Raw genomic sequence first — 15,076 nt, forward strand, 5'->3', positions numbered from 1 at the left:
TACGAATATGCGTGCATAACGCAGTAGCTGTTGGTTCATGTTTTAATTTTTAGCCTTGCAGCAAACGTCTTCATAGCTCAGTCATTAACAGCAGAGGAAAAAATAAATTGTAAGCCAAACGTTTGAGTTTCGATTCTCGGTGGTAGTGCACAAGTCATTTTTTTTTTTTTTTTAAACTTTTTAAAATCATTACTGTATATTAGATTAAATATAATAAGAAATACGAAATCTGCATTAATCAAAATATCTTATTTAAACGTATTTTACAACTGGGCAATGCCGGGCGCCCTGCTAGTATAAGATAAAGCCATATAAAAGTGAATGGAAAAACTGTTCTAATTAACACATCATGGTAACAATTCTCAATTCACCATCTGTACACGGAAGATCTTTTGAATCATTTAAAAATAAAAAAATCAGATCAATCTTTAATTATTCAACTTTGCCACAAGAATTAATAACCTTTGCAGCATGAAAATAATTGTATTCTTTTGAATATTATCACTTATTGACATTAGTGGAAAAATGAAAATTCTATACGCAGGTTTCAGAAACAAACAAAACGTCATAACAAATAAATGGCAAACTTTTAGAATAAGATATTGTATGGTCACAACATGACTATCTCATTTCAAATAATTTTTAACAATTAAAACTTCTGTATTAGAGCAATCAAACTCTTCCAGGACACTGATGGTGGTTTGGTTATCTTGCCAGTTAATTTTCAAAATTTTTCATAAGTCTTTGATCTAGGATCAAACGGAGATGTATAGCCACATTGACCTTGTTTTCAATCTTTATCATGGCTATACTCATCTAATGGATGACCACCTTCCACCTGGTACATCCATGAACTTTAGAATAGATGAAGTTTATGTGAAGCGCGTGAAGGCAAGAACGTTTGACTCGTTTATTGAATTTCAATGTGCAGATGATAATTAGTTTGTGCCCAGACTCAAAACAACCTACAAATCCTGATTAATGCCTTTGCCGATGTGTACTCCAAACTAAAATCAATGTTCGAGAAACTGATACATTATTCTGATCTTCGCATCAAGATAACAACAGAAACTCTGCTAGTATTCAGCTTAGCAGTGAATTGATAGTAAATGTGGATTGCTTTGCGTACCTGCATAGCCACCTCACATTCAATGCCACCATTGATGATGACAACCAATATTGCATTAGATGAACAAGTGGTACTTTCTGTGAACTTTTGATAAAGATTTAACGCTTGATACAAAAATCAGTGCTTATTTAGAATGACACCTATCCCAAAAAAAAAAAATTATATACATGCTAGTCACAGAACAAAGATGCCATATTCCAAAAATTAGGTGAATTGATCAAGTGTGTTGTTGTTTTTTTTTTTTTAAACAAGAAAATCAAAATTTACAATTTTTTATACTAAATTATAAGACTGATTTTAATCTTGATAGTTTGAATTGATTTGTCGCCCTCTAGTTTATTGAACATGGCCAACTAAAGTCCTAAGTCTCACTTTGTCAAAAAATTTGATTTTCTTAGTTTAAAAAAAAAAATTGATCAATTTACATAATTTTAAAATATGACTTCTTTATGTGATGAGTAGTATGTACATCATAAAGATTTTTCTGTATTTTTTTTTGTTTTGTTTTTACATATGTGCAATTCTAAATAAGCACCTCAAATTCTTAGTGTATCGAGTAATTGTCCTTTCCACACTCTTGTATGCATCAGAGATTTTAATGACATACCATCAGCATCTTGAAAAAACTCTGAAAGCTACTTATATGTATTTTCTTGACTTGAAAAAAAGTTTAACACAAAATACCTAATTAGAAAAATTAAAAGGGTATAATTAAGTCAAAGAATTGTTATTTTTAACAACGCTTGATTTATGTTATATACAAAGTAGTTCAGCTTAATGTATTCATGAGATAAAAATCCACATAATATTCACCAGATTTATTATAATAATAACAAATAGTGATTTATATTATTTATTCATGCAGACATGTACAAGCTTTGCTACACTGGCATGACATTGTTTCAATTTGTAGTTATTAATAACTAAGATCTCGTTAGGCAAAAAATCTGTCTTTTCATCAAGGCGTTCATATTGAAACATTTGGAGTAAAAACTGAAAGTCATGGGATCCAAGGTAAAATAATGTTTAAAAACACTGTTACTATGTTTTGAGTTAAAGGGTTAAAAAGTAATAATTAGCTTTGATTTTGTCTGTTTTTGGGTGGGTTTAAAAATTGTCCAGCCAGTGTAGTGAAATTTGTGCGTGTCTGTAAGAAGCCCCTTTTAAGAATATGTAAGGATCGACATTAGGAACTATAAATTAAGAGAAAGTCAACTTAGCTTTATGCAACGTTCATGAATTTCATCATTCAAACGCTCTGGATCGTCTAATGTCTGTGCCTGAATCGTGTTAATTCCCTTCATTTCTGTGACAATTGTTTGGTGGCTCGGAATGGGGTCAAAAGTGGCTTCGTGTGAATCTCCTGTCATCCTACACTGATGATTGCGTAAGCATGGATCACTAGTGTTTGTAGGTATAAAAGAATACTTATTTAATTATATACATACACACACGCACACACATATTAAAATAATATAACATAAAATTGTAATAGTCTGGTTAGGTTATGCTGGACATTTGTAATCAGTAAAAAAAAACCAAAATTCTTTTATTTTAATTTTATTTCGCTTATTGAAATATTATTTACTGAAATTAAAAAAGAATATGTAATTCTGGAGTTTGCCTTTATTCCCGGGCAATGCTGCATCTCCTTGTGAATATAAAATATCTCTAAAACAATTTTTTTTTTTTTTTTTTACTGGTTAATGTTTCAAATCAAACATGGCTGCCATTTGATTGTTTGTAAACACATGATCATAAACAATTCCTTCGTCCATGACTATTCCTGCTGCTATTACCATCAACTTTTTCCACTGTTTCTTGTAGCCGTTAGGATTCACTGTGCATGATAGTGAATATTTATCATCAGGTTGCTATGACTCCCATGTTGACTTATTTTGATTGGCTGTCAAATCGACCAATCACAGAAATGCTTTGTTGTTAATTGTTGGCATTAGTTATTTGATGCACTTTTAGGTTGACTCTTTGCCTAGAGCCATGATGGAATGTGATTCAGATGATTATTGATTTCTATTAAACTTCTTCTTCTTCTCTTTTTTTTTTTTTGTTTTTTTTTTTTTTTACAATTAAAAATCTTAGTGTCAAAGATAATTTAAACTGTCCCTCACCCCTGCGTGTTTCCCCCCCCCCTCTCTTTGCTGCAAATAACTTGAATTTTCGTGGGGTAAAAGCAAATTATTTGTGTTGCTTAGATCTTATTTATGACCTCTTTATTTATAATCAATAATTTCTGTGGCATAATGGTTTAATTTTTTTTTCTTTTTCTTTAAAAGACCATGATGACTAATTATCTTTCTATGATTAGAAAAACAATGTTTCTACAAACCAATCGTGTGCTTGCAGACATTGAATTTAAATTTTTTTTTCCCTCCCAAGGCCCAAAGCAGTGTGTTCTCTCTAACACCAGTCAGCTAAAGACTCCTATTTCTAAAAACAATTGTTTTTATTAAATCAGCTTCTTCCTCCTCTGTCATTTGAAGATTACTTTTCTTTTCTCTATCCCATTATTTATATTCTTTTTCTTTTCTATTTTCTTGTGAATCTCTTCTTTCTCTTTTGTAACCATATCTTTCTTTAATTCCCCCCCCTTTCTTTCTTTCTCTTCAACTCCAATTACTTTTTCCTCAAAGAAACTTTATCTTCCAAGGTTCAATTCCGATCACTTACTTGGTGGTCTAGCACTTAAATATCACAGGTGACTTTATGACAATATTTCCTAGATAATGGAACAGACCTTTTATCACCATGTCACTTTCACTTCTCTTTTCTGTTTATCATATCGGCAATAAAACATATTCCAGACTTTGAAGAAAAAGATAAATTTCTAATACCCCATGTCGAACACCCCACCCAACTCTTAGCAGGATGAATTGGTGTTACCCGGGTAAGTAACATCGTTTTATATATATATATATATATATATATATATATATATATATATATATATAATCCACATACAGTACTGTTTCATTGTATCACAACTCATCAGTGCAGCTGGACTAGCACTTTTTCCATTGATAGTCGGCAGTTCTGTACCACCCTTTTTGGCAATTGTATAAGTTTCAAATCTCAGCGATTATTGATTGGAATTCAACAAATGAAGGCTCGTTGGAAAGGTAATGACCTAAACTGTGTAGTGTAGTATGTGGCATTTGCACATAAAAGGAATCATTCATCATCCAGAGCTTTTTTTTTTTTTTTTTTTTACACTTTTTACAGCCATAAAATGTTTCAGTAAAGGTGCAGTATCTTTCCACCTTTAAAAAATCCTTCAAAATTACCACGATTATAGATTTTCCAGGGTGCTGAAAAAGAAAATAAAAATTTTTAATTCCAGGAAATTAGTACTTTCCCAGATATGAAGAAATTATAGTTTCCAAAATGGGGGATCACTTTTCTATTTTCTATATTTAATTTAATGTAAAATGAGCACCCACTTCTTGGCTACTTTTTTTTGGGGTAAGGTGTCTTTCTTTTTATTTTTTATTTTTTATTTTTATTTTTAGGGGTGGTGTTTATTGTGGCTTGGTAGACCAACACAAAACCTACTTTAAAAACTTGTTTTCTGTAGGTTTTCGGGTGTGTTGAAAATATCACATTTAAATTTACCGCAAATAAGTATTTTTCTGGGTATTAAGCAAAAATATGCATGGGTTTGTGTGTACAACAATGACCACCACTTATGATACAAAGAATTACATTGCTGTATACCCACTACCATGTCTCCTTCTCCAACATCAGGGGTCTACGTTCCAACCTTCCCGAGGTTGAAACCCAATTACAGGAGACTAAACAAGTCCTGGTAGTGGGGGGGGGGGGTCTACGTTTTTAGTTGAAGTTCTGGATTTAATCATGTATTTTTTCTAGAGACTTTTCATGATGGAGTTTTTGGATTTGTGTGACAGGTTGACAGACTTCGTTAGAGCGGGACAGAGAGAAAAAGTAGGGTAAAAAAGAAAAAAAGAAACGTTAAGTTTATGTCTATCATCATAGAAATATTAATAGACTCTTATTTACTGTTATTTTTTTTTTTGTTGTTCAAAATCTATTTATTAAAAAAATTATTTTTTTAAATTTTTTTTTTGTGCACTATTCAGAAAAAGTTTTATCAAAACATATTTGTTGATTGAATATTTCTTATTTGCACCAGTCCAGTATTTAATAAGGTATATAACAAATACTGAAGTTAAGTTCATATGATGATGATGATTTAATAGGTCATGTCTAAAAATTAAATATAAAAAAGGAAAATTAAGTAACACAGAAACTGAAGAATACTGGGTGGAAAGATAAAATTATCGCCCTAGAAAAGACTACTACGGTTATGGTTTCAAGAGAGGGCCACATCATGCCACCTCATATCTTCAAAGTCGGCTTGAAACTTAACATCAAAGTGTACCTGGATATGCTGAGGAGTGTGCTGATCCCCTGGTGCAATCAGATACTGGGTGTGGCAGCCCACATGTCCAAAGAGACCCAGGCTTGACTTCAGGAGTCCTGCAACTTTGTATCCTTCTCTCACTGCCCCCCCCCCCCAACTTGAACCCGTTGGATTACTTTGCTTGGTAATATGTCGAGAGCATCACCAACATGACTTCCCACAACACCAAAGCCAGCCTGATTGCATCCATCCGCCGAGTATTTGCTGACGCTTGTGGAAAAGGCATGCTCCCAGTTCTGGACCTGGATAGAGGCTGTGAGTGAGGCTAAAGGCGGTTACATTGAATAGATGTCAGCTCTATAATTACATAATCAAGTTACTGAAATTTTTTTTTTTTTTTTCAATAAAAGTTTTAAAATAAAGCTGTAGTATTGTTTTCTTTAGGGAAACACTTTTATCGTTCCACCCTGTAAAGAAAGTCTAGCATGTCGTCCATCGCTGCAGTGATCAATTTCTTCAATCTAAACTTCCAGACCATTTGTTTTTAATTTCGTTTTACTCGAACTGTTTATAACTGAATGCATTCAACTATTACCAGGGGTCATGTCTATGATATGCGCGTAAGAAGCATGATAATATGGCAATGAGTGTGGGACCCTCATTCAGTTCTCATTTACATAACTCCAAAGAAATGACACGATAAGGATCAGATGGATATATAACCTAAATCCAGATCAGTAGAAGTTTCATAGGATTCCTGCTTGTGAACTTGAGTTTCTCATGAAACTTCCTCCTTTTTAATGAAGCTCGTTCAACCTGCCTAAGGTGAATTCCTCTGTATGCATACATGATGATTGCAACATCTTGTCAGACGAGTGCCACTCCCTCATACATTGAAAGTCTGTGAGCCCGAAAATGACTTTTTTTAGTCCTGCCTGTGAATTCATACACTCAAGCAGACATGAAACTGAAGATGGTTATTGGCATACACACATACTTTGTTGTAGGGGGCTACTATCAGGGACATGGGCATCAGGGTTACTGTGTAGGGAGTTGGGCAGCAAGATGTCGGTTCACGTTGCACTTGAACTTCTGCATGTCAGTACAGTTGGGGAAGCAGGGACCCGGCAGGGAATTCCAAAGTTTAGCTGTCCTGGGGAAGAAACTACTGGAGTAGAAGGCTCTCTTACATCTAGGGATCTCTACTGTGAAGGGGTGGGATTTAGCTGCTTGTCGGGGGTATTTACATTGAGGGGGCACAAGTGCTTGCAGTTCGTCAGAGCATTTACCGTTAAAATACTTCTAGAAAAGGCAGAGGGATGCAACATTTCGTCGATGGTTGCCTTATAGAGATATAGGATACTTTCGGGCGTTAGTATCTTTCTAACACGGTAGAGAGAACCTACCTTCTTCGCAGCGGTCCTGGCGATACTCTTGATGTAATTGTTCCAACTCATGTTTCCTGAGAACGTTAGGCCGAGGAGTTTAAGGGATGTACTTTCAGATAGTCATTGGCCATTGCTATTGGTAGTAGAGAAGGTTTCTTGTAATTATTGAATGAAACGAGTTTTTTTTTGTCTTGGCAGCATTGAATGTGACCGTCCATTTATGTCCCCATTCCACTACAGATCATCCTCTAGTGCTTCTGCCATTTCTTTAAATATGTGTTCATTTGTTTTCCTGTCGTGTCTGTTATAGTGTGGTGTTGTCAGCATATATGCCCATCTCACATGCAATTTTATCAGGGAGGTCATTTATGAATATTAGGAATAACAGAGGTCCCAGGATAGACCCCTGAGGCACTCCCGCATTTATATTGTATTGTTTAGATGTACGACCGTCGAGGACAACCTGGATTTTTCTCTTATCTAAGAAGAATTTAATTATTAATTAATTAGTATTCTTCCAGTGATACCATATGATCTGATTTTCCTGAGAAGACCTTCATGCCATACCCTGTCAAAAGGCTTAGATATATCTCGAGCTACCGCTCTACCCTCCCCCGCTTTGTCAAGTGAATGGTATATGCGCTCTGAGATTACAGTAAGGATGTCTGCTGTTGAACGGGCTTGTCTAAATCCATATTGTTGGTCAGCCAGAAGTTTAGCATCTGTAAGGTGATGGACTAGAGCTTGATTAATTATTCTCAAATATTTTGGCGAAAAGTGAGAGGAGGAGGCTAATGGGGCGGTAATTTACTGGGTCAGTTCTTTCGACAGAATTCTCGAAAACTGGTACTACAAAAACAATTTTCCAGCAGGCAGGAAAGCAAGATTCATTAAGGCATTTGTTGTAAAGTTTGGAGAGAATTGGAGATACTTCGGCAGAGCACTTTTTTAATAACACAGCCGGGATGAGATCAGGTCCACATGCTTTTGCAGTGTCAAGGTTTCTTATGATAGCATGCACCTGAGAAGGGGTGATTTTTCAGATTGTCTAGTGTGGTGTCTGTCTGCAAAGGAAAGTCAGGGAGGGGTGGTTGGAAGGGTCCAATGTGGAGTTTAAGGCAAACCGACTGGCAAGCATGTTAGCCTTCTCAGTTGCAGAGCAAACAACCTCATGATTGTTGGATAGTGGGGGATTGTTGATTGCCCATTATTTACTACACTGTTGTAGATTTTCCAGGAGTTGCGGGTCCTTAATTTCTGTGCTTTTCTGCGTTTTTTGATGGTTTCAGTAAATTCTCTCTTAGCTGTCGCTATTTCTTTCTTACAGTTACATCTGCCTGTTTGAACTGGACTTATGTTGGTTAAATCTGCAGTACGCATGCTGCCTTTGCGCGATGGCGGTTGCACAAGTAGAAGTAAACCATTGGGGAGAATGGGGCTTGCTATAAAATTTCCGTGTGGGAACATGTGCTTCAATTGCTGTTTTGAACCATTCAGTAGTCTCATTTGCGCACTGTTCAGCAAGAAGTGAAAATATATTTTGCCATGGGGCGTCCCTGGTGAGATCCCTGATGGCTTCCCAGTCAGCCTTTTTATAATATCTCGTTGTTTTGAGCAGTGGCTCTTTAGTTTTGGCTCTAAAGTTTACGGCTATTTCAACTATTACCACTGCATGATCGGCGTTCCCAAGTGGGCTGTGGGCATTAGTTAGTCATCGGGAACCATGGTCAGAAACAGATTTAGAAGTGATGCGTGTTGTTCTTGCTGGTCTGGGAAACGGGTTGGAAACGTAACCATCTGTGATAGGGAATAAGATATAGAGAAGTTAGATGTAGTCATACCAGCTGTGTCTGTGTAAGTAGAAAATCCAAGCCAGTTGCTGTGGTTAACATTGAAATATTTCTCTCATTTCAGGCCTGGTAGATAACTTTGGCCTCGATTGATTTGGCAATTCCACATTTTTTTTTTTTTAAATTTTTTTTTTGTTCATTGAAGAGCAAGTAATCAATCGATTTGATTGAAAAAAAAAAATGGATGATTTTAGCAATTTCAGTGACAATAAAAGTATGGAAGTGTGAAACATTCGTTGATCATCATTCAATCCCAGCCAACGCCTGGTCTCCCTGCTATTATATATATAAAGAACACATCTCCATCTGTGCATGTCTCTTCCTAAAACCTAAGAGACACTAGGGTACTTTTAATATAATTGTACTCATGTATAATTTACATGCAAACATGATAGTAGTTCTGCATTTCTGCCTCTTAAAGGAGCTAATGACACATTTCTAGCGTATAACGCAATGAAATTAATCGCTTTAGCAACCCAGTGTGTAAGATATGACATCAAGATTGTTGTTAAATAAACTCTTTAATGTGATGTTGCATATGATGCTATCCCACACTCAACCCGGGCAACACCGGTACATCCTGCTAGTAAAGAAATAAAATAAATACAATGTTTTAGTTGAATAACTATTTAGCTGACAAGCTAAGAAAAAGACAGGTGTGCAGCTAGTTTTTATGATTTTCGGATGGTTTCATTGTTAGGGTTTGATCTGGATGAAATATTAAAATCTCTGATGTGTGCAATATATTTAAATATGGTAAAGTGGCGTCGTATTGGCGTTGAATTTTTAGTATTGCTTGTTATATCAGCAAATTTCCCATACTCGTTTGGCTGTAAACACTATCAATAATTTTCCACTCTTTATCTATGCCTAAACCTAAACGTAGATTCCATGAACAAAGCTTCTTTCTTAGAATTGCACGCCTGTGGAACTTTCTTCCGTTTGCCTGCTTTCTAGCTGACTACAATTTAATTGTATTCAAGTCCAACGTAAACAAGTTCTTGATGAAACATCCTCCTAAATAATCCAATTTACAAAATTTCCACTACGTATGATTACATTATAATCCCATTGACTAATGTATTACCATTAACCCTTATCCTCGAGTGGCCTCCAGGCCTTGATAAGTGATGCCTCCTTTATATATATATATAAAAAAAAGTTAATATTTCATTACTTATTCAATTTATTAAATAAATCCAAGTCCTTGTCCAGCAGTCACTCTATATTAAAAAGAAAAAAATTTGTATGATGTATGTATCCTGTGATGAAACGAAGATGTCATATTCCAAAAATTACGTATATTGATAGTTTTATTTTGAAGTGATTTAATGGGAATTCATAGACATTAAAACAATATTAATTATTAAGTTATCTCCCTTTGTTTCTGGAGATTTTTTTTTTTTTTTTTTTTTCAAGATGATCGGCAAGACAATCACTTCTCGGATACTCATAAAATTTAACTTTTAAAAACAAAAGTTGATCAAGTTACATAAATTTTGCAATATATTTTCATTTTGTCACTGGTATGTACATATTGAAAATTAAAAAAAAAAATTTTTTTTTATTATTAAATATAGGAAAAATTCTGAACAAAAACTGAAAAAAAAAACCCCAAAAAAACAATGGCTTAGGTTTTGAAACTCGCCAAAAATATCATAAATTTAAAAATGTATTTTTTATCATTTCTTTTCAGACCTGGTTGTTTGGTTACGAACTCACAGACACGGTGATGGTCTTATGTGAAAAGGGAATCTATTTCCTTGCCAGTAAAAAGAAAATTGAGTTCCTGAAGCAGGTCGATACTTCCAAGGAAAATGATCAAGGAATTCCACCAATCAAACTTCTTACTCGAGATAAAGTAAAACATTTTATTTTCATTTTATAAAATTTGATGTTGACAACACAAACTTTATTTTATTTTTATTTTTTTTATTACATCTAATGTCAGAGCTCTACATTGCGAGTGAAACAGGTGCATTTGCAATTGTTTTTTCCAAATGTCGACTAAAACTAATAAAACGCTTATCTTTTGGCAATTTTTTTTTTTTCACCAACAATTTCCAAGGAGAGTGAAAAAAATTTTTCAACATTTTTTTTTTTTTATAAAGAAATATAAATGTTTATAACTTTTCAATGTCAACATAAAATTTGGTGCATATTTAGGATTACACTTATTAAAAAACTACAGAAAAATCTTTATGATGCATGTACTTATCACGGAACGAAGAGGTCATATTCCAAAATTCATATGGGTGTGGCTAGTAAACAAAAATATTAAGTTGTTAAAGGTCAACTTAAGATATATTTATCCACAGAGCCCTGAATATATATTTATAATCTACATAATATTTTTTATAATCTATCATTTTTAATATATTTTTATTTATAATCTCCATCGGATATATTTTTATTTATAATCTCCATCTGATATATTTTTATTTATAATCTCCATCTAATATATTTTTATTTATAATCTCCATCTGATATATTTTTATTTATAATCTCCATCTGATATATTTTTATTTATAATCTCCATCTGATATATTTTTATTTATAATCTCCATCTGATATATTTTTATTTATAATCTCCATCTGATATATTTTTTATAATCTCCATATAATATATTTTTTATAATCTCCATATAATATATTTTTTATAATCTCCATATAATATATTTTTTATAATCTCCATATAATATATTTTTTATAATCTCCATATAATATATTTTTTATAATCTCCATATAATATATTTTTTATAATCTCCATATAATATATTTTTTATAATCTCCATATAATATATTTTTTATAATCTCCATATAATATATTTTTTATAATCTCCATATAATATATTTTTTATAATCTCCATATAATATATTTTTTATAATCTCCATATAATATATTTTTTATAATCTCCATATAATATATTTTTTATAATCTCCATATAATATATTTTTTATAATCTCCATATAATATATTTTTTATAATCTCCATATAATATATTTTTTATAATCTCCATATAATATATTTTTTATAATCTCCATATAATATATTTTTTATAATCTCCATATAATATATTTTTTATAATCTCCATATAATATATTTTTTATAATCTCCATATAATATATTTTTTATAATCTCCATATAATATATTTTTTATAATCTACATATTTTTTATAATCTACATATATATTTTTTATAATCTACATATATATTTTTTATAATCTACATATATATTTTTTATAATCTACATATAATATATTTTTTATAATCTCCATATAATATATTTTTTATAATCTCCATATAATATATTTTTTATAATCTCCATATAATATATTTTTTATAATCTCCATATAATATATTTTTTATAATCTCCATATAATATATTTTTTATAATCTCCATATAATATATTTTTTATAATCTCCATATAATATATTTTTTATAATCTACATATATTTTTTATAATCTACATATATATTTTTTATAATCTACATATAATATATTTTTTATAATCTACATATAATATATTTTTTATAATCTACATATAATATATTTTTTATAATCTACATATAATATATTTTTTATAATCTACATATAATATATTTTTTATAATCTACATATAATATATTTTTTATAATCTACATATAATATATTTTTTATAATCTACATATAATATATTTTTTATAATCTACATATTACATATTTTTTAGAATCTACATATTACATATTTTTTAGAATCTACATATTACATATTTTTTTAGAATCTACATATTACATATTTTTTAGAATCTACATATTACATATTTTTTAGAATCTACATATTACATATTTTTTTAGAATCTACATATTACATATTTTTTAGAATCTACATATTACATATTTTTTTAGAATCTACATATTACATATTTTTTTAGAATCTACATATAATATATTGTTTATAATCTACATATAATATATTTTTTAGAATCTACATATTACATATTTTTTAGAATCTACATATTACATATTTTTTAGAATCTACATATTACATATTTTTTTAGAATCTACATATTACATATTTTTTAGAATCTACATATTACATATTTTTTAGAATCTACATATTACATATTTTTTAGAATCTACATATTACATATTTTTTTAGAATCTACATATTACATATTTTTTAGAATCTACATATTACATATTTTTTTAGAATCTACATATTACATATTTTTTTAGAATCTACATATAATATATTGTTTATAATCTACATATAATATATTTTTTAGAATCTACATATAATATATTGTTTATAATCTACATATAATATATTTTTTAGAATCTACATATTACATATTTTTTAGAATCTACATATTACATATTTTTTAGAATCTACATATTACATATTTTTTTAGAATCTACATATTACATATTTTTTAGAATCTACATATTACATATTTTTTAGAATCTACATATTACATATTTTTTTAGAATCTACATATTACATATTTTTTAGAATCTACATATTACATATTTTTTTAGAATCTACATATTACATATTTTTTTAGAATCTACATATAATATATTGTTTATAATCTACATATAATATATTTTTTAGAATCTACATATTACATATTTTTTAGAATCTACATATTACATATTTTTTTAGAATCTACATATTACATATTTTTTTAGAATCTACATATTACATATTTTTTAGAATCTACATATTACATATTTTTTTAGAATCTACATATTACATATTTTTTAGAATCTACATATTACATATTTTTTTAGAATCTACATATTACATATTTTTTTAGAATCTACATATAATATATTGTTTATAATCTACATATAATATATTGTTTATAATCTACATATAATATATTTTTTAGAATCTACATATTACATATTTTTTTAGAATCTACATATTACATATTTTTTTAGAATCTACATATATATTTGTTTAGAATCTACATTGTATATAATTTATATATTTTTTAGATCTATCATTTTAACATTTCTTATAATCTTCATCTAATATATAAAGTAAAGAGAGCGTGTTTCTTGAATCTATGTTGTTTAATATCTTTCCTGCCCCTTAAAAATCAATGATTCTTTTATATTGAATATGACATCTACGCTAATAATAACTCAAAAGATTTTCAAGCAGAATATCAGAAGAAAAAATATAGAATGGACATAGAATTAAAATGTAAATGTGTCTGCTAATTTATTTTTGTTTATTAATAATTCGAATGATGAATGCTGAAATAACATAATGTAGCAAATAATCATCAATCATAAAATGTTCAGGATAATCAGATTTTAAGGAAGTTCTGTTAAAATAATCATAGTTTAAAAACGAAAGCATTTAAGTTCTCAAATTAACCACCATTTTGTTTGGAAATAAATATCCTTTCACATGCTTTAACACTATGAAACAACCAGACAATAATAAAGAAAAGACTCTTCTTTAAAGAAAAACATGGCTTTACCATTACTCCTGATCTTAAATGGAACACGTACATCAAATCTGTTGCCAAGGCCGCTGGAAAAATGGTGGGATCTTTCTATCGATCCGGTAGATATCTCGCTGCTGATGCTATTCTCTATCTATATAAGAGCCAGGTACGTCCAAGGATGGAATACTGTTGCCACATCTGGGCAGGAGCTGCTAGAAAGGACTTGTCCTGCCTTGATAGAGTTCAAAATAGACTTCGTAGCCTCGTAGGAGATGTCCTTTTCTCTTCCTTGCAACCTCTATCTCACAGAAGAGATGTTGCGAGTTTGTCTCTGATGTATCGTTATTTTCATGGAAAGTGTTCGACTGAGCTTCAATCTATGGTCCCCCCCTCGCCAAACTTTCACAAGAAACCCTCGTCTAGTTGTAAACACTATCAATAATTCCCCCTACTCTTTATCTGTGCCTAAACCTAAACGTAGATTCCATGAACAAAGCTTCTTTCTTAGAACTGCACACCTGTGGAATTGTCTTCTGTTTTCTTGCTTTCCGGCTGAATACAATATGGTTGTCTTCAAATCTAACGTAAATAAGTTCTTAATGAGCCGTTCCATATAAGTTATCAAATTTACCAAATTTTCATTACTAATGATTACTATATTGTCCAATTTCTACTGTACACTCTTTCTCGTTAACCCTTATCCTTGAGTGGCCTCTTGGCCTTGATAATGTGGTGATGCCTATGTAAAAAAAAAAAAAAAAAAAAAAAAAAAAAAAAAAACTCTCATAGGAAAAAAAATGGTTAACTTCCCTTAAACATTGTAATGCCACAGAAAGTGGATTATTTTGCATTGAATTT

At 30.6% G+C, this 15,076-nt stretch overlaps 1 protein-coding gene across 1 annotated transcript in view; it reads left to right on the plus strand.

The window, feature by feature from the left end:
• LOC145277528 (FACT complex subunit SPT16-like) overlaps positions 1-15,076 on the plus strand; it is a 119,174-nt gene that overhangs the window by 38,750 nt on the left and 65,348 nt on the right. Inside the window, exon 3 of the mRNA XM_080128975.1 lies at positions 10,466-10,630. Within this exon, the coding sequence (XP_079985101.1) occupies positions 10,466-10,630 (165 nt within the window). The remainder of the gene's footprint in view (positions 1-10,465; positions 10,631-15,076) is intronic.

This window comes from Euprymna scolopes, chromosome 6, assembly GCF_053919585.1.
Source record: "Euprymna scolopes isolate OS-2025 chromosome 6, ASM5391958v1, whole genome shotgun sequence".
NCBI lineage: Eukaryota > Metazoa > Mollusca > Cephalopoda > Sepiida > Sepiolidae > Euprymna > Euprymna scolopes.